The 27,256-nt window shown below is 40.5% G+C and overlaps 1 protein-coding gene across 1 annotated transcript in view; it reads left to right on the forward strand.

Annotated features, from left to right (window-relative positions):
- Positions 1 to 27,256, forward strand: part of RTTN (rotatin) — a 1,186,344-nt gene that overhangs the window by 370,434 nt on the left and 788,654 nt on the right. The window contains exons 18-19 of the mRNA XM_053714873.1: positions 11,403 to 11,539; positions 24,457 to 24,628. Of these exons, the coding sequence (XP_053570848.1) occupies positions 11,403 to 11,539; positions 24,457 to 24,628 (309 nt within the window). The remainder of the gene's footprint in view (positions 1 to 11,402; positions 11,540 to 24,456; positions 24,629 to 27,256) is intronic.

Below are 27,256 nucleotides of genomic sequence, written 5' to 3' on the forward strand. Positions count from 1 at the left end.
ATCATAAAAAGTCTTTTAAAACTTCTCATGATACTGATGCATTTTGTAATGACCGACAACATACTGATAAATCCACTTCTGATGAGGATCTCTGACTCAGAAGATCCTGCTTCAGACATTGACATTGATAAATCAACTTTTCTTTTTAAGATTGAGTATATTCATTCTTTGTTGAAAGAATTGATTACTTTGGATATTGAGGAGTCTGGTCCTCTTGATAACAAATCCAGTAAAAGTTTAAATTCTTTTTAGAAACCTCCTGTGATTACTCCTGAGGTTTTTCCTGTACCTGATGCTATTTCTGATGTGATTACTGAGGAATGGTCTAAGCCTGGTAATTCTTTTGTTCCTTCTCCTAGGTTTAAAAGGTTGTACCCGTTGCCAGTGGCTAATTTAGAGTTTTGGGAAAAAGTCCCAAAGGTTGATGGAGCTATTTCTACTATGGAAGATATTACTTCCTTTAAGGATCCTTTAGATAGGAAAATTGAATCTTATCTTAGGAAAGCTTATTTACATTCTGGCTATATTCTCAGGCCTGGTATTTCTATGGCTGATGTTGCAGCTGTATCAACTTTTTGGTTGGATAGCTTAGCACAACCGGATTCTGATTTGTCTAGCATTGTTAGTTTGCTTCAATATGCTAATGATTTTCTCTTTGATGCTATTTTTGATATCATTAAAATTGATGTTAAAAATATGTCTTAGCTATTTTAGCTAGAAGAGCTTTATGGCTCAAATCATGGATTGCTGACATGGTATCTAAATCTAGTTTACTATCGCTGATCATTCCAGGGTAATAATTGGTTTGGTTCTCAGTTGGATTCTATTATTTCCACTATTACTGGTTGAAGGGAGTTGTTTTGCCCCAGGATAAAAAATCTAAGGGTAAAACTAGAGCTTCTAATTGGTTTAGTTTCTTTCGTCAGAATAGAGAACAGAAAACCACTCCTTCCCCTAAGGACTCTGACTCCAATTGGAAGCCATCTTCAAGTTGGAATAAATCCAAGCCTTTTAAGAAACCAAATTCAGTCCCTAAATCTGCCTGAAGGTGCGGCCCTCAATCCAGTTCTGCTAGTGGGGGGCAGATTGAAATTATTTCAAAACTTTTGGGCAGGTTCCATTCAGAATCATTGGATTCAGAATATTGTCTCTCAAGGGTATCGAATAGGTTTCAGAATAAGACCTCCTGTGAGAAAGTTTTTTCTCTCTCACATTCCAACAAATCCTGTGAAAGTTCAGGGCTTTCTGAAGTGTGTTTCAGATCTGGAGCTTTCAGAGGTAATTGTACCAGTTCCACTTCTGGAGCAGGGTTTGGGTTTTTATTCAAATCTATTCATTTTTCCTTTTTCGGGACATTTATTCAGACCAGTTCTGGATCTGAAATTTTTCAATCATTTTGTAAGGGTCCAAACTTTCAAGATGGTGGCTATAAGGACTATACTGCCTTTTGTTCAGCAAGGTCATTATATGTCCACAATAGACTTAAAAGATGCATATTGTCACATTCCGATTCATCCAGACCACTATCGGTTTCTGAGATTCTTTTTTCTAGACAAGCATTACCAATTTGTTGCTCTTTTCCAAGGTTGTAGGTGCCCTTCTATCTGTAATCAGAGAGCAGGGTATTGCATTGTTTCCTTATTTGGACAATATCTTGGTACTGGCTCAATCTTTTCATTTAAATGAATCTCACATGAATCAACTTGTGTTGTTTCTTCAAAAACATGTTTGAGGAATCAAGAAACTCTTTGGTAAATTTATCCTCCAGACAAGGGTCACCTTTTTAGGTTTCCATATAGATTTAGTGTCCATGACTCTGTCTTTAACAGACAAGAGACAAATGAAATTGGTTTCTGACTGTCAAGACCTTCAGACTCGATCATTCCCTTCAGTGGCTATATGCATGGAAGTTTTAGGTCTCATGACTGCAGCATCGGACGCGATCCCCTTTGCTCGTTTTCATATAAGACCTCTTCAGCTTTGCATGCTGAATCAATGGTGCAGGGATTATACTTTGATATCACAATTGATATTCTTAAATCTCAACCCTCAACTCTCTCTGACTTGGTGGTTAAACCATCACCTTATTGTTCAAGGGGCCTCCTTTATTCGTCCTTTCTGGACTGTAATTTCAACAAATGCAAGTCTCACAGGTTTGGGAGCTGTCTTGGGGTCTCTGACAGCACAAGGGGTTTGGAATCCTCAAGAGGCGAGGTTACCAATCAATATTTTAGAACTCTTTGCTATTTTCAAGGCTCTTCAGGCTTGGCCTCTACTAAAGATAGAATCATTCATTCGTTTTCAGACAGACAATATCACAACTGTGGCATATGTCAATCATTAGGGTGGGACTTGCAGTCCTTTAGCAATGAAAGAAGTATCTTAAATACTTTCTTGAGCAGAATTCAACTCCTGTCTAATTTCTGCAATACATATCCCCGGTGTAGACAATTGGGAAGCGGATTAGCTCAGCCGTCAGACTTTACATCCAGGGGAATCGTCTCCATCCAGATGTATTTTGTCAGATTGTACAGATGTGGGGTCTTCCAAAAATAGATCTCATGTATCTTTCCAGGTCCAGGGATCCTCAGGTGGAGATGGTAGATGCGTTAGCAGTTCCTTGGCCATATTAACCTGCTTACATCGTTCCGCCTCTAGTTCTTCTTCCAAGGGTGATCTCCAAGATCATAATAGAACAATCGCATGTTTTTCTGATAGCACCAGCATGGCCTCACAAATTTTGGTTTGCAGATTTTGTCCGGATGTCAAGTTGCCAACCTTGGCCACTTCCTTTAAGACCAGACCTTCTGTCTCAAGGGCTGTTTTTCCATCAGGATCTCAAATCAGTAAATTTGAAGTTAGGGAAATTAAAAGCTTAGTGCTTAGTCATATAGGTTTCTCTGACTCAGTGATTAATACTATGCTACAGGCTCGTAAGTCTGTTTCACGGAAAATGTATTATCTGGTTTGGAAAACCTATATTTCATGGTGTTCTTCTCATAAATTCTCTTGGCATTCTTTTAGAATTCCTAGAATTTTACAGTTTCTTCAGGATGGTTTGGATAAAGGTTTGCCTGCAAGTACTTTGAAGGGACAATCTCTGCTATTTTTGTTTTATTTTGTAGAAATATTGCTAAGCTTCCTTATATTCACTGTTTTGTTCAGGCTTTGGTTCTCATCAAGCCTGTTATTAAATCAATCTCTCCTCTTTGGAGTCTTAATTTGGGTTTGAAGGCTTTGCAGGCTCCTCCTTTTGAGCTTATGCATTCTTTGGATATTAAACTACTTTCTTGGAAAGTGTTGTTCATTTTGGCTATCTCTTCAGCTAGAAGAGTTTCTGAATTGTCTGCTCTCTCTTGTGAGTCTCCTTTTCTGATTTTCCATCAGGATAAGGCTGTTTTGCGGACTTTGTTTAAATTTCTTCCTAAGGTTGTGAATTCTAACTACATAAATACATAAATAGGGAAATTGTTGTTCCTTCCTTGTGTCCTAATCCTAAGGATACTCTTGAAAGTTCTTTACATTCTTTGGATGTTGTAAGAGCTTTGAAATATTATGTCGAAGCAACTAAAGATTTCAGGAAGACTTCTAGTCTATTTGTTGTTTCTTCTGGTCCTAGGAAAGGTCAGAAAGCCTCTGTCATTTCTTTGGCATCTTGGTTAAAGCTTTTGATTCACAAGGCTTATTTGGAGGCGGGTCAATCTCCACCTCAGATTATTACAGCTCATTCTACTAGATCAGTCGCCACTTCTTGGGCTTTTAAGAAGCTTCGGGTTGATCAGATTTGCAAAGCAGCAACTTGGTGGTCTTTGCATACATTTAAATTTTACCATTTTGATGTATTTGCTTCTTTTGAAACAGGTAGAAAAGTTCTTCAGGCAGCTGTCTCAGTTTGATTCTTCTGCTTATGATTTAATTTTTTTTTTTGTAATTTATGTGAATTTTTTAAGTTATTTTTTTGTGTGGATTTAATTTTTTTCAGCGGAAATAGCTGTTTTTATTTTATCCCTCTCTTTCTAATGACTCTTCTGTGGTCTTTCACATCCTGGGTATTTCTATCCCATATGTCACTAGCTCATGGACTCTTGCCAAATACATAAACGGAAACATAATTTATGTAAGAACTTACCTGATAAATTCATTTCTTTCATATTGATAAGAGTCAGTGAGGCCCACCCCTTTTTATGGTGGTTATGATTTTTGTATAAAATCACAATTATATTTCCAGTTCCTCTTTTTGCATGATTTTTTGCTCCTTATTTTATCACCCCACTACTTGGCTATTCTTTAAACTGAATTGTGGGTGTGGTGAGGGGTGTATTTATTGGCATTTTTTTAGGTTTGGGAAACTTTGCCCCTCCTGGTAGGATTGTATATCCCATACGTCACTAGCTCATGGACTCTTGCCAATATGAAAGAAATGAATTTATCAGGTAAGTTCTTACATAAATGATTTTTTTTTTCTCTCCATATGATGGTGAGAGTTCACGAACAAACATGTGTTTGTTGGGTATATTTCCTAGCCACCAGGATTAGACAAAACAATTTGGAGCTTTGCTGCACACAATCTTCCAGAATTCCCCTGACACTTTGTTTTGCCTCCATGATGGAGTTGGTGAAACTAAGAAGTACTCATTTCTACACGTCATTTGATAGGGGTTCTCTAACCTGTCTAAGACTTGTTTTCCCCCTCCTCAAAAGTTCCCCCTTGCCTCACTGAAATGCGGAATGATCTGCTATTACCCTGGTCTACAGTGTGCTACTCTTTCAAGACCATTGGAACTATGTTTTTAATACAGTGGATGAGCCTTCTGCTGATTACAGCCTGCAGCTAGGAACAAAAAGAAAGACAAACTGGCACTACACTGTAATGATAGATGAGATAGGAATTATAAAATTCCGGTGCTACCCCTCAAATCTATATAAGGAACAAAGGGACAGGAAAGTAAGGGGTTACTGTAGCACTCACTCTCACTTTAATTGAAGATATAAAATAAGAACAATCATACTTTATTATTATTAAGTAAAACCAGGATAAACATCCCTAGTGGTTAAATTATGCTACCCACAACCACCTATTATACTAAAATAAAAGCAAAGTTGGCCCTCCTAACACTCCTCTGTTTCCTGGCCGATAACTGGAAGCGTCGGCATCAGGTGGCTGGAGTGATAGGGTGAGCCGGTAGAGAACGTGCTGTACAAACGCGTTTCGGCTATTAAAAAGCCTTTGTCAATGTTTCACATTCCAAATCTAAAAATAGTAAGCCGAGGCTCCGATGTTCGGAGCTTAATATCTCCCCAGAACACCGGTCAGTAGCCAATCCGGGATCTTTCCCAGGTTCCACCTTCATGTCCTCCAATCGGTTACGGGCTTAGTTCACGCCCATACAAAAGTATTCATCCGATTGGAGTAGAGCAATTCACCTTGACAGTGGTGGATTAACATGCATGATTCACGTCCGTAAGAAAGTCTCCATCTGATTGGAGCAATACCACACGCTTTGTCATTGGTGTAATATCGGACTCTGTGAAATCTGCATCCTATGGCTACTTAACCTTAGATACTTTAAACCCCAATGCATCCATGAAAAAAATCCATCATCCAAGTCGATCGTAATAATGATGACTTTAAACTGTGTACAGATTTGTGGAGACATAGGAATGTTACCAATATTATCTCCCCGAAGTAGTTAGTTATGTATTTTGTGGGCTTGAAATACTCTGTGTTTAGATACGTAAAATCCATACAAAGATATGTATTCGTATCCGATAAGTACCAGCAGACCATAATATTACACTTAAACATATAATCCTATGCACATCTCTGTGTGTTTCACCTTCATATACTGGACTATACCTATATAGCATAAATTCTTTTTCAGTCTCTTATAGGCATAGGAAGGAGTAAAAACATTACCCCTTTGTATATGGGGGCATTAATTGTTACAAAGTTCACTCCACAAACGACCATTCCGTGAAACAATCATCAATGTATACTAGATGGTGGAAATTGTTTAGGTCAAAATTAAATTTATTGACGAGGGAAAGACACAAAAATAAGGATGTAAAGTAAAAGAAATTATAAAAATCCTAGACCCCCAACCTCGACCCTGTGGAAGCTCAAAATTAGCTCCCAAAATAGGACAGTTGATCAGGTTCAATATATCAGTTCTATTTTATAACTACATATCATCCTGGAGATATGTTCCATCCCTCCTCTACGATACTATACATAACCACTGTATATGAAATAGCCATAGATTCTAGTAGACTGTATATAATTGGCAGAATACCAAAGGTAATAGCTCTTAGTAGTTTAAAGCTTATCGTATTGCTCCTTTTATCATGCCATACAAAATGTGGCTAATTTTATAGAATAGTATCACAAACATCATCAGTTATGATTAACAAAAAACTGAACCGATAGTCATGTGTAATATCACATCTCTATCCTAGAACAGAGATTATCAATCTGATGATTATAAATATTAAAGATGACCTATAGATGCTATTGGTTATTTCAGATATACACCCAGTAATTGTTGAATTCATTCATACCATTTGGTATGACCGTGTTCAGATTAAAGACCCATTTAGTTTCCATTTTAAGGAGTCTTTGTTCAGTCTCACCCCCTCTTATTCCTGGTTTTAGTTTTTCAAGACCCCAACATTTCATTACATTGGTATTCCCATTATGAGACTGTAGGAAGTGTTTAGCCACACTAGTGATTTGTTTTTTCTTTTCTACATCTCTCTGGGCTGTCCTTATATTGCTTAGATGTTCGGTCATACGTGTGCCCAAGCAGCGTGTAGTCATACCAACGTAAAATAAATTACAACTGCATGATAAGCAGTAAATCACGTTGGTACTCTGACAATTGATGTATTCTTTAATAGGCCACGTTTTACCAAATCTATCCACTATTGATTGTTTTTTTACCATATGTTGGCACACTTTGCAGTGCCCGCACGCATAGGACCCTTTGTTACTAGGATTTCTTTTGGCATTTCTATCATAGTGACTGTTCACCAACTTGTCACGAAGATTATTAGCTCTCCTATATGTTATCAAGGGCCTATTGGGTAACAATGGTTTTAATAGGGTGTCCTGAGTAAGGACATGCCAATGTGTTTGCAAAATGTTTGTGATCTCATTACTTACTGGTGAGTAGGTGGTAATAAACCTCAGGGGGGTGTCATTTGTCTTAACTTTGGGAGTTAATAACTCCTTACGGTCTTTGCGTAAAGCATTATTATATGCCTTGGCCAATAATTTCCTCGAATACCCACGTTCAAGTAGTCTCTGTCTCAGGTCTCTTGCTGACTCTTTGAAATTCTCAATAGTACTACAATTACGTCTCAAACGTATATACTCCCCCATAGGTAATCCCCTAATAGTATTCGGGTGATGGTAACTACTAGCATGTAGGATGTTGTTTGTTGATGTGGGTTTTCTATATGCGTTTGTTATAATTGCATTATCAGACTTTTGGATGTACAGATCTAAAAATTCCACTTTAGATTTTTCTACAGTTGAGGTCAGATACAATCCAAACGGATTAATATTGAGAATCCTTATGAATTCTGTCAGGAGGTCTTCCGGGCCATTCCATACAAAAAATATGTCATCTATATATCTGGACCAGTGGGATATGTAACGGGTAAGATGTTGGTGGTTCTCATGGAATACCACCGTTTCCTCCCACCAGCCCAGATATATGTTGGCGTATGTTGGGGCACAACAAGTGCCCATGGCCGTACCACAAGTTTGTAAATAGAATTTGTCGTCAAAGACGAAAAAATTGTGTGTTAAAACAAATTCCAATAATGTTAGGATAAACTCCTTGACCTCCTGACTCATTTTGGTATTTTTCTCAAGATAGTAAGAGACCGCTCTACATCCCCATTCAGTTTTAATACTCGTGTAGAGCGACTCCACATCACATGTTACCAACAATGAAGAATTCATATCTAATTTTAGATCATTTATTTTATTTAAAAGATGCATTGTGTCCCTTGTATATGATGGAAGGGATTCCACAATGTATCTGAGTCTAGCATCAATATATCTACTTGCTTTCTCTGTTAAGGAGCCTATCCCGGAGACTATTGGTCTTCCGGGTGGCTTGGAAACATCTTTGTGTATTTTCGGTAATAAATACAGTGTGGCAATTATGGGTTTTTTGGTCTCAAGGAAATTAAATTCTTTCTGATCAATTAGGCCTTCAGTTAGAGCTGAATTTATCAGTTTATTATAGCTGTTTAAGAACATGTCCATAGGATTACACAACAGAGTCTTGTAATTCATAGGATTGTTTAGTTGGCGTAATGCTTCCTCTCGGTACATAGTGTCAGGCCAAATAACAATATTGCCTCCCTTATCACTACCCTTAATCTGCACATTTTTCATTTCAGTTAATTGTTTTAGTGCCTGATTTTCTTCTCTACTTAGGTTGTAATTAGAATTTATTACGTGTTCCTGAATCTGAAGAATGTCTTGGCACACTAAATTAAGAAAAGTTAGTGCACTATGTGATGTGTTATTTGGAGGTACAAATTTTGATTTAGCCTTCAAAATAGAACGCCAACTGTTGTTCTTTTCAATTTCCACATCACTGATAGATTCCTCTAACAGTGATATTAAATCACTGATGGCTAATCGGTCAGCATCATTTAGTTGGTCATACTCAGAGTTACTAAAATATTTTTTCAACAAAACCTTTCTAGTGAAAAGGTGTAGATCTTTTATTGCCTCAAATTTATTAAATGGTGGTGTGGGTATGAAAGATAGGCCTTTTTTAAGGACTGATATTTGTTCTGGAGTCAGAGTTAAATTGGAGAGATTAATGATATTTAATTCAGTGGTGTTTGTTTCTTGTGATACGATGGTTTTTGTGTGAATTTCACTTGCCTCCTGGTTCTGGGTTTTGCTTTTACGCCCCCTTCTAGTTCTACGCCTAAAGGGATACTAGCGTCCTTTACTTTGTGAGGCTTGATTCTATTTTTAAGAATAGGTCTTGGTACAGATTCTCCGTCGGATGCTTCTACATCTGTACTATCACCTTCTCTTTCAGATATATCTGTATCAGAATTCACATTAGTATTTTTACCCCATGAGTAAATGTTTTCAGAGGAATAATCTTTGAGGTCTCTATCTATTTTGCGCTCTTTTCTTTCCGATATAAAACGTGCAAACTTTTCCACCTCAGCCTTAATTTTTTTGTAAGATTTCTGAAAATCCTCATTAACCTCATATTGTTTCAAATCATCACAAATGGAAGAAATACCCTCATTAATTTCTTTAAGTTTATCTAATTCATGTTCCGTTAAATACCCCATGAGTTTGAGAGAGCACTCTGTAAGTGCAGTTTCCCACTTTAGTTTAAATTCAGGTTTGAAATCTTGAAAAGAAGGAAACAATTTTAAGCGTAATCCTCGTGGGATGACATTGTTCTCTTTATAAAAATTATACATGCCAATATTCCATTGCTTTTTAATTTGTTTCCTTCTAATCTTTTTAAGTTGTTTCAAAGATTCAAACCATTCTAAAGTGTCATTCATTTCTGTAGGGGTTTTATTTTTTAACTCTGACGTTAAATTAGTAATATCTTTAGTCCATTGGAGCATTTCTGCCCCTAAATCAAAAGAAGCCATTAGTTACAAAAGTGTGTGCTCTAGTTTATAGAAAATGTGAGTGCGATTCTCACATGGGTATATAATACTAGGAACAAAAAGAAAGACAAACTGGCACTACACTGTAATGATAGATGAGATAGGAATTATAAAATTCCGGTGCTACCCCTCAAATCTATATAAGGAACAAAGGGACAGGAAAGTAAGGGGTTACTGTAGCACTCACTCTCACTTTAATTGAAGATATAAAATAAGAACAATCATACTTTATTATTATTAAGTAAAACCAGGATAAACATCCCTAGTGGTTAAATTATGCTACCCACAACCACCTATTATACTAAAATAAAAGCAAAGTTGGCCCTCCTAACACTCCTCTGTTTCCTGGCCGATAACTGGAAGCGTCGGCATCAGGTGGCTGGAGTGATAGGGTGAGCCGGTAGAGAACGTGCTGTACAAACGCGTTTCGGCTATTAAAAAGCCTTTGTCAATGTTTCACATTCCAAATCTAAAAATAGTAAGCCGAGGCTCCGATGTTCGGAGCTTAATATCTCCCCAGAACACCGGTCAGTAGCCAATCCGGGATCTTTCCCAGGTTCCACCTTCATGTCCTCCAATCGGTTACGGGCTTAGTTCACGCCCATACAAAAGTATTCATCCGATTGGAGTAGAGCAATTCACCTTGACAGTGGTGGATTAACATGCATGATTCACGTCCGTAAGAAAGTCTCCATCTGATTGGAGCAATACCACACGCTTTGTCATTGGTGTAATATCGGACTCTGTGAAATCTGCATCCTATGGCTACTTAACCTTAGATACTTTAAACCCCAATGCATCCATGAAAAAAATCCATCATCCAAGTCGATCGTAATAATGATGACTTTAAACTGTGTACAGATTTGTGGAGACATAGGAATGTTACCAATATTATCTCCCCGAAGTAGTTAGTCATAATACAAGGTAGAGAAAGGTGTTGCAGGTAAATAGAAATGTTACCTTTTTTGGCCCACTGGCTGTTCCCTGTATATCTATACACAGAGTTCACAAGTTGTGTTGGTTTTACACACTAATTTAGGAACATTAGCATATTTTAAGGGACTTTAAGAAAAATGGGTAGAGTCACTTTACGAGGTTATGGTACTGACACTAGCACGCACAATCTTGCTGTCACCCATGCAACCAGCTCACTTAGTTTGGCCTTCTCTTGGGGTATACCTCAGCTATGCCATCATGCCTGATTAATCTCATCCCTGCATTAATTTACTAGTTTGCGTTATTCTAGTGTTCTCATGGACTTGAGTACATGGGTATTAGAATTTCACATGTGATGATTTGTGGACTCTCACATCATAAGAAGGAAAACATTATTATTTCCTGATAAATTTGTTTCTTTCATGGTGGTGAGAGACCACAAGCTCCCCCAACTATTATTACCTTCAGTTGGCGTCAGGCCTGTTTTGTACTTTTTGTCCAGTTTTTGTCCTTTGCTGTTTTTCTAGGTTTCCCTACTCTGTTTTGCTATATTTGTATCTCAGACTGTCAGGGGACTACTGGGAGATTGGATAGAGTAATGCTCTGCAATGTAGGGGTGTTTTGCCTCCTCCTGATGGGAATGCAAACTATCTTACAAGTGATATGTGAACTCTCTCCATCTTTAAAGAAGTATATTTATTAGTTAAGCATAAATTATGTTTTACTACATGTGTTAGAACATTTAAAAATATTTACTAAAGCCTTATCTGAAATGTTTTATTTTTCTCTTATAGGGCTTTGCTGGCATGGAAGATACATTGGGTATCAGTATAATGACTTTGTGTGAAACATCTGAAAAAGGGGAAGGAATACTACCCCAAACTACCAGACTACGAGCAGCTTTACGACTTCTATTTTCAAAAAAACAAGGGTATGGAAATATTAGATCAACTGAATAGATAATTTTGTACTTATTTTTAACTTCATTTTATTTTTTTTCTCAAATGGATAATACTTAATCGGTAATGGCTGTTAAAGTTACAAAAGAGTCGCAACCAGATAATACATATTTACCTTTGTAAAAATAGTTTCTTTCATACAGGTAGTGAGAGTTGATGAATAAACTTTTTAATCCATCTTGATGTTCCCTGGTCCATCTTTAACTGGAAGTTTAATACCTGAGCCTTTTCACTTAGATATACGTTATTGCTTTATTAAGTGACTTTGATATTGGATACCTTTTGGGTTGTATATCCTTCCACAAGTGTCCTATCACATTTTTCTTTTACAAGATACGATGAGTCCACGGATTTAACCCTTACTTGTGGGATATCGCCTCCTTGTCAGCAGGAGGAGGCAAAGAGCACCACAGCAGAGCTGTATATATAGCTCCTCCCTTCCCTCCCACTCCAGTCATTCTCCTTGATTGTGTTAGTGATAGGAAGAAGCAAAGTGAGGTGTTAGTTTAGATTCTTCAATCAAGAGTTTATTGTTTTTAAAATGGTACCAGTGAGTGCTATTTTATTCAGGGTGTAGCTGTATTCCTGGTCATCCTCTAGAGTAGAGCTACAGGTGGCTTTTAAGCAATGGGAACTGGGGAGATTTCATTCTCTCTGCGCCTCCCATACTTTGTGCTGCCCTGCTGATGATGGTCTTAGCAGATATTATCTAAGACCCTGTTTTTTCCCACAGATCTATAGGAGGAGATGAAAAGGACCTCTTCATCGTGTGGGACAGATCATGCTGTTGCTCAGCATCGAGGTATGTGCAGTCAGAACAGACTGTCCTTTATTTTCTATATAAAGTAAGGGTAATCAACTTGCTCAAATTCTTATAGGCATGTGTATATTCCCTCATTACTCTGTGAAGGCCATTATTGCTGTGGGCTGTTTATAGCTGCAATCACTCTGCAGGACTACTAGCCCGGCTGGATGGAGTGTGGGCTTGACGCTGGGGACCTATAGCTTGGAGTTGTATACTCCAGTACATTCTGCTCTGGTATTTGTTTTATAGGCAGTGTGCTAGAGGGGACATTTTGCATTTTTTCACTGGCATTGGAAAGTCTTAAAGAAAAACGAAGTGAAAGCTAGTTTTTCTATGCAGATTTTTTACTGGGTTACTTCGTGTTAGTTACCGCCCACGAAGGACGGGGCTTGTCGTTCGCACGCTTAGCCGCGCTGTTGTTATTCTGCCAGGAAGTGACCCGATCGGCAGTGTGTCTCGCGGCTCTGGTTTTTCCTAAGACCGCATGCAGTAATATCACAGGCGGTCTCAGGCACGCCGCAAACAAGCAGATAGTGTTGTCTCGTGGGGACAGGAAGGCACCGCAGCAGAGCTGTAGCGAGGTGGTGCAAGAGGTTGATTATTGTTTCAAAAGAATTGCTCAGGTTCAGAGAGTTAAATTTTAGAAAGTAAAAACGCAGTTTCTTCTACATTATCGAGTGTTGTGCAGTAAAATTTGAAACACTTATTTTTAAAGGCACAGTACACTCGGATTTCAAAAGTTTTTTGTTATCATTTATGTTAAGCTGATTGCACATTATCTGTGTTTTGAATACATCACATAATTATTAGTGTCACAACCAAAATTGCATTTGCTTATTTGTTGTCATGGATGATCTTCAAAGCAGCATATGTTCTATGTGTTTGAATGCTAATGTGGAACCCCTGTTACTTTTTGTCCCTCATGCACTGAGAGGGCATTACAGTTTCGAGAGCAGATTTTCTTTAATAAAAGTATATCTACGGCGGATGTTTCTCAGGGTTTCGGCTGACGAGACTGAGTATGCCACATCTGTTGTACTGTTATTCAATGTCTTATTTCTAATGTTCATTTAATTGCAATGTGATGTTCAATCCTTATCAATACTTGCTATTATTCTAAAATGTATAGCTGTCTTATTCCATAGTTTTTAACCTCCCCCAAATTTTACTGTCTGTTTACTTAACATCTCACCCTGACCAGACCAGAATCTAACTTTCCAATTGGCCTTTCCAATTGTCTTTGATTAGCAATCAACTAAATTTAGTGGACTCAGCTGACTGCCCTCCCTGCATATCTTTCATACCAGTCTGGGATGTGCACTGCACTGGGCTGTGCATTGCTATAACAACATATGTTCACATTTTCAAAGTAAACATTTTTAGGCACTAGCAATAGAATTATACAAGAAGTAAGTGAACATTTTATAAGTGAGGCACTAGCAATAGAATTAAACAAGAATTAAGTGAACATTTTATAAATGAGGCACTAGCAATAGAATTATACAAAAATTAAGTGAACATTTTATAAGTGAGGCACTAGCAATAGAATTATACAAGAATTAAGTGAACATTTTATAAGTGAGGCACTAGCAATAGGATTATACAAGAATTGAACAAGGATTGGGCAAGGGGCAAGAAAAAGGCAGGTACCTTTGTAATATTATGTTTGATATACATTATTGTTTTCTAATGCAATTGCTACTGTAATACTGTGCCTTATGTGTTTAACTTGTTCCCTCTTTTGTAAAAATGCCTAATATCTTCTTATTCCTTTTTGCTGAGTTCTGTCTCTATAACAAACTACATTATTCAATTACTCCTTCTCTACCTGAACTGTTCATTAGCCCATCTCTCTTAAACTCACCATACTTTTGTACTCATGAACTTTACCTATTCCTAAACACTCTCTCTCCCCCCTGCACCTTGTCTCAAAAGCAGTCTCACTACTGCAAATCTGTATCTCATCTCTTGTCACTCGCCCTCTTGCTTTTATTAACTGCTGGTGACATCTCCCCTAATCCTGGTCCCCAACAACTGCCTAGCCGTGCACATCCATGTATACCATCCCACAGACTCAAAAAACAAAACTCTGACAACCTTACTCACATTTTCTCTCTTCTAATGTCCCTTCTGTCATCTTAGGGGACTTCAACATACCCCTTGATAAGCCTAACACGCCTGCTGCCTCTAAACTTCTATCCTTTACCACCTCTTTAGGCCTGTCCCAGTGGACAACATCTCCAACACACTGTGAAGGCAACTCCATAGACCTGGTCTTCACAAATCTTTGTGCTGTTTCCAACTCCCTTAACTTCCCCTTTCCTCTCTCTGACCACCATCTATTAACTCTCTCTCTCACTCTACCTGCTACATCTTTGCAAGCCCCCCAAAAACTGCTACCTCACAGGAATTTAAATGACTTGGATCTCACAGACTTTTCCACTCAACTGAGTCCTCTGCTCTCTGACATTTCATCCCTCTCTTGTCCAAACCTCGTGACTCTACAGTATAATTCGGCACTAAAATCAACACTTGACAAAACTGCACCCTCCACTCTTCGACGTACATCAATCACACGACGGCAACCGTGGCACACTAAACAGACCAGATATCTTCAGCGATGCTCACGGGCCGCTGAACGGCAGTGGAGGAAATCATGCACCTTTGCTGATTTCCAACATTATAAATTCACCCTTAAGTCCTACAACTCTGCGCTCAGCCTGGCAAAACAAGTCTATTTCTCCTCCCTTGTGTCATCTCACGCATCCAACCCCAGAAAACTGTTCTCAACCTTTAACTCCCTTCTACGTCCGCCTGCCCCCCCACCCACTACCAACCCCACTGCTCAAATTATTGCTGATCACTTCAAAAATAAAATTGACACCATTAGAAAAGAGATCTGCACCTCGAACCCCTCAAACCCAGTGATCCTACCCACCCCTTCTATTAACAAAAATCTATGCTATTTCCCTTCTGTAACAGAGGAAGAAGTCTCTGCACTCCTATCCTCGGCTCATCTCACAACCTGCCCACTTGACCCTATTCCTTCACAACTTATTCCCTCTCTCTGCTTCACTAACCCCTACCCTAACTCATCTCTTTAACCAATCCCTCACTGCTGGCATATTTCCTGACACATTCAAGCATGCGTCAATCATACCAATCCTAAAAAAGCCCTTGCTTGACCCCTCCACGCCTTCTAACTATCGACCGGTCTCCTTAATTCCCTTTGCTTCAAAATTATTGGGACTAGGCTATAATCGGCTAACTCAATTTCTCACAACTAACTCCTTACTTTATCCACTACAATCTGGTTTCCGCTCTAAACACTCAACAGAAACCGCTCTTGCTAAAGTAACAAATGACCTGTTATCAGCCAAAGTAAAAGGCCATTACTCCTTACTAATTCTTCTTGACCTGTCCGCAGCTTTTGACACAGTTGACCATCCTCTCCTCCTAAAAATACTACATTCATTTGGCATCCGAGACACAGTCCTCTCCTGGTTTGCATCATATCTTTCAAACCGCTCGTTTTCAGTTTCCTTTAACAAAATATCTTGTGATATTATGCCTCTCTCAGTTGGAGTACCGCAAGGCTCTGCTTTTCTCTCTTTATACATCCTGCCTTGGAAAACTTATAGCCTCCTTTGGATTCCAGTACCACCTATATGCTGATGATACCCAAATCTAGCTTTCCTCTCCTGATATCTCTCCTTCTTTACTCAACCAGATTTCTGACTGCCTCTCTGCAATTTTCTCTTGGATGTCTTTCCACTACCTCCAACTCAATCTGTCCAAAACTGAGCTGCTTCTTATTCCCCCCTCTTCAAGACATCCGACACCTGACATTTCTCTGATGGTTGGAGACTCTATTCTCAACACCTCACCCCAGGTCCGCTGCCTTGGGGTCACACTAGACTCAGAACTCACATTCAACCCACATATACAAACGCTTGCCAAATCCTGCCGTTCAGACCTACGCAACATTTCCAGAATTCGTCCCTTCCTTACTCAAAAAACTACAAAAATACTTATTCATTCCCTCATCCTGTCACGCATTGATTATTGCAATCTACTCTTAAATGGCCTTCCAAAACACCGCCTCTCCTCCCTCCAATCTATTATGAATGCTTCTGCTAGACTCATCCACCTAAGTCGACGATCTACATCAGCTGCTCTGCTCTGCCAGTCTCTACACTGGCTCCCCATACACTCCAGAATACAATTTAAAGTATTAGCCCTAACCTACAAATCACTCAACAGTCTAACTCCCAACTATATTTCCTCTCTCATCGTGAAATACTCCCCATCCCGTCCTCTTCGATCAACCGCTGACCTACGTCTCTACACTCCTGTTATCTCTACATCCCACTCCCGCCTCCAAGACTTCACACGTGCTGCTCCTGTCCTCTGGAACGCTCTACCCCGCTCCATCAGACTGTCTCCAACCTTGTATAGCTTCAGAAGATCCTTGAAAACCCACCTATTCAGAGAGGCTTACCATCTCTCCTCCATCCCGCATCCGAACCAAGCTAATGCATGTACATGAACTGCCTGACTCACTGCTGCAAATACAACCAATGTAACAAGCTACCCCAACCTTATGTCTCTGCACCCTAAACCTATAGACTGTGAGCTCTCCGGAGCAGGGCCCTCTTCCTCCTGTGCTAGATTTGTTTAGTCTTGTTATGTTTTGTATTGTATCACAAATCTTTGTACCCAGCGCTACAGAATTTGGCGGCGCTATACAAATAAATGATAATAATAATACTTCCTCTTGCATCAAAAGCCACTTCCCCTTTCACTTGTGAACTTTGGAACTCTCTCTCTGTTTGCAACAAACTCACTTCTATACATGACCTCTTTATCTCCCTCTCCCTCAACCTTTTGGCCCTAACAGAAACCTGGCTCTCTCCCCTAGACACAGCATCCACTGCTGCTCTGTCACATGGGTCTCCACTTCAGCCACACTCCTAGGTCTGGTAATAGACAAGGAGGTGGTGTAGGTATTTTACTTTCCTCTCATTGCACCTTTCAACAAATACATCCCATCTCTTCCCTCACATTTTCCTCATTTGAAACCTACATGATTCGCTTATTCTCTCCTCTTTTTATACGTGTTACAGTCATATACCGTCCTCCTGGCTCCTCAACTCAATTTCTAGATCACTTGGCTGGCTGGCTACCTTATTTCCTTTCCTCAGACACCCCTTCCCTCATTCTTGGTGACTTAAACATCCCTCTTGACAATCCCACTGTCTCCTCTGCAAAACAACTTCTGCAACTCACTTCCTCTTTCGGTTTGTCACAATGGACTGATTCTACCACTCACAAAGATGGTCACTCCCTTGACCTGATCTTTAGCTATCGATGCACCATCTCAAACTTCACAAACTCCCCCTTTCCTCTTTCTGACCACCATCTCCTTACTTGCAACATATCATCCCTCCCTACAACTCTCCCTCCTTCTGCTCCTCACACCAAACTTCACAGAAGCATTATGTCATTAGATCAACAACAGCTTTCTAATTCCCTCAAACCTCTCCTCTCATCCTTCTCCTCCTTTTCATGCCCTGACTAATCTATCTGCCACTATAATTCCACCCTTACATCCGTCCTTGACAATTTCGCCCCTCTTACCATAGCTAGGAAATCAAACGCTCATCCTCAGCCCTGGCATACTCCTCTGACACAATACCTACGCAGATGTTCCCGTACTACTGAGTGACACTGGAGAAAATCTAGGAGTTCAGCTGATTTTCAACGTTACAAATTTATCTTGAACTCCTACTACTCTGCCCTTAATTTCGATAAGCAACACTATTTCTCTACTCTTATCTCTCATCTTTCTTCAAACCCAAAACGTTTGTTCTCCACTTTCAATACTCTTTTCCGCCCTTCCCCACCTAATACAACTTCTGTCAGCTCAAGACTTTGCCAACCACTTCAATTACAAAATCGACTCCATCAGAAATTAAATCAGCTCTCAACATAATTCCATTCTCTCACCCCCTCAAATGCTCTCAATCAACCACAACCCACATAACCTTAAACTTAGCTCATTCTCCCCAGTTACTGAGGAAGAAGTTTCAGCACTTATACTGCGCTCTCACCTCACTACCTGTCCCCTTGACCCTATCCCCTCACAGCTAGTCCCCTCCCTCTCTGCCACCCTTACTCCTATACTCACACATACTTTGAACCTCTCCCTCAGCACCGGTATATTTCCCTCATCGCTGAAACATGCACTGGTCACACCTATCCTCAAAAAACCTTCCCTTGATCCTACCTCCCCATCCAACTACCGCCCTATATCCCTCCTCCCTCTTGCATCAAAGCTTCTCAAAAATCTAGCTTATGCACGCCTATCCCATTTCCTTACAATAAACTCCCTCCTTGACCCATTGCAATCTGGATTTCGTCCCCGTCACTCCACAGAGACAGCAATTGTTAATGTTACCAATGACCTACTTACAGCAAAATCAAAAGGCCACTTCTCTCTGCTTATCCTCCTTGATCTGTCTGCAGCCTTTGACACTGTTGACCACCCTCTCTTGCTCCAAACCCTCCAATCCTTCGGCATATGTGACAAAGCCCTTTCGTGGCTCTCTTCCTACCTGTCAAACCGTACCTTTAGTGTAGCCTTCTCTGGGGCCTTCTCTGCCCCGTCACCACTTTCTGTCGGAGTACCGCAAGGCTCTGTCCTTGGTCCCCTTCTTTTCTCAATCTACACGTCATCACTAGGTTCCCTAATAAAGTCCCACAGTTTACAATATCATTTGTATGCCGATGACACCCAAATCTACTTCTCTGCACCAGACCTTTCTCCTCCCTTGCTAACCCGTGTCACTAACTGTCTTTCTCACATCTCCATCTGGATGTCCTCTCACTACCTCAAGCTAAATCTCTCCAAAACTGATCTCCTTATTTTCCCCCCTTCTTCTAAACTCTCCACTCCCAATCTCACTATAACTGTCGACAACTCCATCATTACCCCTACCCCGCATCCCCGATGTCTCGGGGTCACATTTGACTCAGATCTTTCTTTCACTCCTCACATTCAGTCATTGGCTAAAGCCTGCCGCTTCCACCTTAAAAACATCTCTAAAATTAGACACTTCCTTACACAAGACACAACTAAGATTTTAATCCACTCTCTCATTCTCTCCCGCCTCGATTACTGCAATTCTGTCCTCTCTGGTCTCCCCACCTACTGCCTATCTCCTTTACAATCCATAATGAATGCCTCTGCCAGACTCATCTTCCTTACACGTCGCTCTTCATCTGCTGCACCTCTCTGCCAATCTCTTCACTGGCTTCCTCTTGCCTCTAGGATCAAGCACAAAATTCTCATTCTGACATACAAAGCCCTCAACTGCTCTGCTCCCCCCTATATCTTAGACCTTGTCTCTAGATACTCTCCCTCCCGTCCCCTTCGCTCTGCACACGACTTCCTACTCTCCTCCTCTCTTGTCACCTCATCACACTCCCGTTTACAGGACTTCTCCAGACTGGCTCCCATCTTGTGGAACGCTCTGCCTCGCTCCACAAGACTCTCCTAGTTTTAAAAGCTTCAAGTGCTCCCTAAAGACTCTACTGTTAAGGGATGCATACAACCTACGCTAACCTTACTTTATACCAGTTCCTCTCTTCCATTGCTATCCCCTGAACCCCCTTAGCATGTAAGCCTAAGAGTCCAGCTGTTTGTTGATCACCTTCTCAAGAGCTGACTACAACAGTGCAACTCTTGGCAGGGCCCTCTACCCATTTGATCCCTATAATTGTTTTGTTGTACTCCGTCTTTGTTAATAGCGCTGCGGAATCTGTTGGCGCTCTACAAATAACCAATAATAATAAAATAATAATAATGCCGCAACTTTCTCCCCAAGAGTCACAGCCCTTAATGCCCGCTCAAGCGGCGCCAAGTTCCTCTACAGCTGCTGCTGCTGCGATCACTCTGCAGGATATTGTTGCGGTCATGTCATCTACCCTTTCTGATGCGTTATCTGCCTTTCCGGTACTCCAAGGGAAACGCAGTAGGAGAGACAACCTCATGGTCAATACAGTTTCTGATGCTTTGATGGCGATCTCAGATGTACCCTCCCAGGGCTCTGAATTGGAGGGTATGGAGGTTCTATCCAAGGGGGAAATTTCTGACTCAGGAAGTGGCTTACCTCTGACGGATCCAGATGCGATTTCCTTCAGGTTTAAACTTGAACACCTCCGCCTGTTTTTGAGGGAGGTTTTGGTGACTCTGGACGACTGTGATTCAATTGTGGTTCCTCCAGAGAAACTGAGTAAGTTGGACAGATACTTAGAGGTCCCTTCTTATTCGGATGTATTTCCAGTTCCTAAGAGAACTTCTGAAATGATTGCTAAAGAATGGGAGAGACCGGGTATTCCCTTTTCCCCTTCTCCAGTTTTCCAGAAGATGTACCCTATAGCTGAGGCCATTAGGGACTCTTGGCAGACGGTCCCTAGGGTGGAGTGAGCTATTTCAACCTTGGGAAAACGAACTACTATCCCTATCGAGGACAGTTGTGCTTTTAAGGACCGTATGGATAATAAATTGTTCATCAGGGGTTGCTATTGCAACCGGCGGCCTGCATTATTACTGTTACGACTGCGGCTGCTTATTGGTTTGATGGTTTAGAAGAGTCTCTTAAAACTGAGACTTCTTTAGAAGAAATACATTATAGAATTAAAGCTCTTAAGTTGGCTAATACTTTTATTACAGATGCTTCTTTTCAGATTACCAAATTGGCGGCTAAGAGTTCAGAATTTTCCATCTTAGCACTCAGAGCTTTATGGTTAAAATCTTGGTCTGCAGATGTATCATCTAAGTCTAAGCTTTTGGCTATTCTGTACAAAGGGAAGACCCTGTTTGGACCTGACTTGAAGAAGATTTTCTGACATTACGGGAGGCAAGAGTCATCTCCTCCCTCAAGATAAGAAATCCAAACAGAGAGGAGGTCGTCAAAGTAATTTTCATTCCTTTCGAAACTTCAAGGGAATTCCTCCTTCCTCTTCCTCTAAGCAGGAAGGTAACTATTCACAAACCAAGTCTACTTGGAGACCGACTCAGTCTTGGAACAAGAGTAAACAATCCAAGAAGTCTTCTGCTGCTCCCAAATCAGCATGAAGGGTTGGCCCCCGATTCGGGACCGGATCTAGTAGGGGCAGACTGTCTTTCTTCGTCCAGGCTTGGATAAGAGATGTTCAGGATCCCTGGGCGTTAGAAATAGTGTCTCAGGGGTACCAGCTGGAATTCAGAAATTCTTCCCCCAGAGGAAGGTTTCTTCTTTCTCGATTGTCTGTAGACCAGATAAAGAGAGAGGCGTTCTTACGCTGTGTAAGAGACCTCTCCTCCATGGGAGTAATTTGTCCCGTTCCAATTCTGTAACAGGGACAGGGGTTTTATTCAAATCTGTTCGTAGTTCCCAAAAAGGAGGGAACTTTTAGACTTATCTTAGATCTCAAGAGTCTAAACAAGTTTCTCAGAGTTGCATCTTTCAAGATGGAAACGATTCGTACCATTCTTCCATTGATTCAGGAGGGTCAATTTATGACTTCCACGGCACCCAGAATTTTCACAAAGGTTCTGGGGTCTCTGCTGGCGGTTCTAAGACTGCGGGGCATTGCGGTGGCGCCTTATCTGGACGATATTCTGATCCAGGCGTCTTATCAGCTGGCAAAGTCTCATACTGACATTGTTCTATCCTTCCTGAGGACTCATGGGTGGAAGGTAAATCTGGAAAAGAGTTTGCCTGTTCCACAGACAAGGGTTCCTTTCTTGGGAACTCTAATCGACTCTCTATCCATGAAAATCTTTTTGACGGAGGTCAGAAATACATGCCGAGCCCTTCAGACCAATCCTCGGCCGTCAGTGGCTCAGTCCATGGAGGTCATTGGATTGATGGTAGCGGCAATGGACATCATTCCGTTTGCTCGGTTTCATCTCAAGCCTCTGCAACTGACCATGCTCAGACAGTGGAATGGAGATTATAAAATTTCGTCTCCTCAAATAAATCTAGATCAGAAGACGAGGGACTCTCTTCTATGGTGGTTGTCACTGGATCATCTATCCCAGGGGACATGCTTCCGCAGACCCTCATTGGAGGTAGTGACAACGGATGCCAACCTGATAGGATGGGGAGCAGTCTGGAACTCCCTGAGGGCCCAGGGTGTATGGACTCGAACGGAGTCTCTCCTTCCCATCAATATCCTAGAGTTGAGAGCAATATTCAATGCGCTTCAGGCTTGGCCTCCGTTGGCTTCGGCTAAATTCATCAGATCCCAGTCAGACAACATTACGACTGTAGCTTACATCAATCATCAGGGAGGAACGAGGAGTTCCTTGGCGATGATAGAAGTAGCCAAGATAATTTAGTGGGCGGAATCTCCCTCTTGTTATCTGTCAGCGATCCACATCCCAGGTGTGGAAAACTGGGAAGCAGACTTTCTGAGCAGACAGACTTTTCATCCGGGAGAATGGGAACTCCATCCGGAGGTATTTGCCAACATGATTCTCAGATAGGCAGGCCGGAGTTGGATCTTATGGCGTCTCGTCAGAATGCCAACTTTCCGAGATACGGGTCCAGGTCCAGGGATCCCCAGGCCCTGCTGATAGATGCCTTGGCAGTACCTTGGTCTATCAGCCTAGCTTATGTGTTCCCTCCATTTGCTCTTCTTCCCAGGGTGATTGCTCGAGTCAAACAGGAGAGGGCATCAGTGATCCTCATCGCTCCTGCGTGGCCTCACAGGACTTGGTATGCCGACCTGGTGCACGTCATCTCAGCCACCGTGGAAGCTTCCATTGAGGAAAGACCTTCTCATGCAGGGACCCTTCCTTCATCCGAATCTAGTTTCTCTACAGCTAACTGCTTGGAGATTGAACGCTTGATTTTATCTAAGCGAGGGTTTTCTGATTCAGTCATAGATACCTTGATTCAGTCACTCCATGCATTCCATAGATATTAAGTTATTGATTCTCATCTTATTTTCCATTCGGATAAGGTGGTGTTACGAACCAAACCTGGTTTTATTCCTAAGGTTGTTTCAAATAAGAATATTAATCAGGAAATTGTTGTTCCTTCCTTGTGTCCTAATCCTTCTTCTAAGAAGGAGCGTCTGTTACATAATTTGGACGTGGTCCGTGCTTTGAAGTTCTACTTACAGGCGACTAAGGATTTTCGCCAATCGTCTTCATTGTATGTTGTTTTCTCTGGGAAACGTAGGGGTCAGAAAGCTACGGCTACCTCTCTTTCTTTTTGGCTGAAGAGTATCATTCGTTTTGCATATGAGACTGCTGGACAGCAGCCTCCTGAACGAATTACGGCTCATTCCACTAGGGCTGTGGCTTCCTCATGGGCATTCAAAAATTATGCTTCTGTTGAACAGATTTGCAAAGCTGCAACTTGGTCTTCTCTTCACACTTTTTTTCCAAATTTGATACTTTTGCCTCGTCTGAGGCTGTTTTTGGGAGAAAAGTTCTTCAAGCAGTGGTGCCTTCCGTTTAGGTTCCCTGTCTTGTCCCTCCCTTTTCATCCGTGTACTATAGTTTTGTTATTGTATCCCACAAGTAAGGATGAAATCCGTGGACTCATCGTATCTTGTAAAAGAAAAGGAAATTTATTCTTACCTGATAAATTTGTTTCTTTTACGATACAATGAGTCCACGGCCCACCCTATTTTTGTACGACAGGTCTTTAATTTTGTTAAACTTCAGTCACCTCTGCACCTTGGCTTTTCCTTTCTCTTCCTAACTGCGGTCGAATGGCTGGAGTGGGAGGGAAGGGAGGAGCTATATGTACAGCTCTGCTGTGGTGCTCTTTGCCTCCTCCTGCTGACCAGGAGGCGATATCCCACAAGTAAGGATGAAATCCGTGGACTCATCGTATCGTAAAAGAAACAAATTTATCAGGTAAGAATAAATTTCCTTTTTTATTGTTTCTTGTTATTTTATCTTAATACTTAGACTGATTAAAATGTCCCTGTACTGCAACTTAAAATATTACAACATTATTAGTAAAGCAAAGGTGTATTTCTATGCATTGTTTTTAATTGTATCATCTTTTTCTGTAGAATCAGATCAGTTGCTGTTAAATGGTTAGCAATCAATTTAATGAATGAAGAGGATGCTAACAGTAAGCGTCCTCAGCTGCATGGAAATATTCTGTCTAATAGTGACAGCTTGTTCATTGTAGAACGACCAACTGACATAAAGCTGGATGACCCTGGAAAATCAATTTTTAAGGTAAAAATGTATTTATTGTGTAATTATTTTTATTTGCAATATGTAAATAGCATTTTACCATTGTTATATATGCCTTATAGTATGAAGGACATATACATAACAAAACTACTCACAAACCCTCCTTTTATTCTGAATGTTTGAAAATTCCTTCAGTACTCTTCTCAGTGGAAATTCTACATCAGACTGAAATCATAATATCATGATTCATTGAGTTAAATCTCATTTCCCAAATATGAAAAACCACTTCAACCCATGAGTCCTGATGTTCAAACAATATTGTTTCCACTAAAAAATTATCATTTATGTCTTGCAAAGCTGGTGAAATGTTCTGAAAAAGTAAGCTTACCATCCCTGTACAGACGATTGACTGTGGGTCCCATAGGAAACTATAAGCGCTTGCTACCTTTGAGCATTCTGAGCCCATAACTAATGAACGTATGAAAATGTTTAGCTAAGATAACTTGTTGCTTAAAATATTAGAACATAACATTTCTTCTAAGTGACCCAGGATTGTAGGGGTTTGGTTTAAAGGGACAGAGAGTATACAACAATTTTAATAAAACTACATGTAATAGACATTACTATAAAGAAGAATATGCACAGCTACTGATCTAAAAATCCAGTATAAAACCTTTTAAAAACGTACTTAGTAGCTTCCAGTTTAGCACTGTTAATAAGATTAGGCTGGGACACGCAGTAAAAGGGGCTGAGAAAACAAGCAGACTGCCCCCCACCCCCTTCCCTGCATATGAAAAGACAGATTAAACAAGCAGGAGCTGCAGGAATCTGTAGACATCAGTATACATCTAAAACGTTGGGGCTTGGTTAAGAGTTCAAAAATCAGCACAATTTTATTCAAAAATAAGCAAAACTATATGTTTTTACAAAAACACTCCCAGGTGGGCTATATAAATGGATCATCTGCAAAACATTTATGCAAAGAACAATCTAGTGTACAAAGTCCACATTTTTTTTCCCAATGCTGGAAATAGGAACCACACCAGACAGTGTAGCAGGTAATGGAAAGGGTAGGCACTAAATATGAAAATTCTCACAGGGAGCCCAAGTGCCGGTATGTACAGAAGGTTAATTCAAGAATAAAACATATTACATTTCAGAGCAAGCTTTGGTAAAATGCTATCAAGCTCTATGTTTTTGAATGATTTCATCATCTTTTTTGAGATTTATCAAGTTTCAATAAAAAAGTACTATACATCAAACTAATACAATTTAAATACCATTTAACATTCTCACTTACTGATTCTCCTTTTCTTTCATGTAATTAGCAAGAGTCCATTATCTAGTGACGTATGGGATATACATTCCTACCAGGAGGGCAAAGTTTCCCAAACCTCAAAATGCCTATAAATACACCCCTCACCACACCCACAAATCAGTTTTACAAACTTTGCCTCCTATGGAGGTGGTGAAGTAAGTTTGTGCTAGATTCTACGTTGATATGCGCTCCGCAGCAGGTTGGAGCCCGGTTTTCCTCTCAGCGTGCAGTGAATGTCAGAGGGATGTGAGGAGAGTATTGCCTATTTGAATTCAATGATCTCCTTCTACGGGGTCTATTTCATAGGTTCTCTGTTATCGGTCGTAGAGATTCATCTCTTACCTCCCTTTTCAGATCGACAATATACTCTTATATATACCATTACCTCTACTGATTTTCGTTTCAGTACTGGTTTGGCTTTCTACAACATGTAGATGAGTGTCCTGGGGTAAGTAAGTCTTATTTCTTTCATGTAATTAGCAAGAGTCCATGAGCTAGTGACGTATGGGATATACATTCCTACCAGGAGGGGCAAAGTTTCCCAAACCTCAAAATGCCTATAAATACACCCCTCACCACACCCACAATTCAGTTTTACAAACTTTGCCTCCGATGGAGGTGGTGAAGTAAGTTTGTGCTAGATTCTACGTTGATATGCGCTCCGCAGCAAGTTGGAGCCCGGTTTTCCTCTCAGCGTGCAGTGAATGTCAGAGGGATGTGAAGAGAGTATTGCCTATTTGAATGCAGTGATCTCCTTCTACGGGGTCTATTTCATAGGTTCTCTGTTATCGGTCGTAGAGATTCATCTCTTACCTCCTTTTTCAGATCGACTATATACTCTTATATATACCATTACCTCTGCTGATTCTCGTTTCAGTACTGGTTTGGCTTTCTACAAACATGTAGATGAGTGTCCTGGGGTAAGTAAATCTTATTTTCTGTGACACTCTAAGCTATGGTTGGGCACTTTGTTTATAAAGTTCTAAATATATGTATTCAAACATTTATTTGCCTTGACTCAGAATGTTCAACTTTCCTTATTTTTCAGACAGTCAGTTTCATATTTGGGATAATGCATTTGAATTAATCATTTTTTTCTTACCTTCAAAAATTTGACACTTTTTTCCCTGTGGGCTGTTAGGCTCGCGGGGGCTGAAAATGCTTCATTTTATTGCGTCATTCTTGGCGCGGACTTTTTGGCGCAAAAATTCTTTCTTTCATGTAATTAGCAAGAGTCCATGAGCTAGTGACGTATGGGATATACATTCCTAGCAGGAGGGGCAAAGTTTCCCAAACCTCAAAATGCCTATAAATACACCCCTCACCACACCCACAATTCAGTTTTACAAACT

This window comes from Bombina bombina, chromosome 5 (assembly GCF_027579735.1).
Source record: "Bombina bombina isolate aBomBom1 chromosome 5, aBomBom1.pri, whole genome shotgun sequence".
Taxonomy (NCBI): Eukaryota; Metazoa; Chordata; class Amphibia; order Anura; family Bombinatoridae; genus Bombina; species Bombina bombina.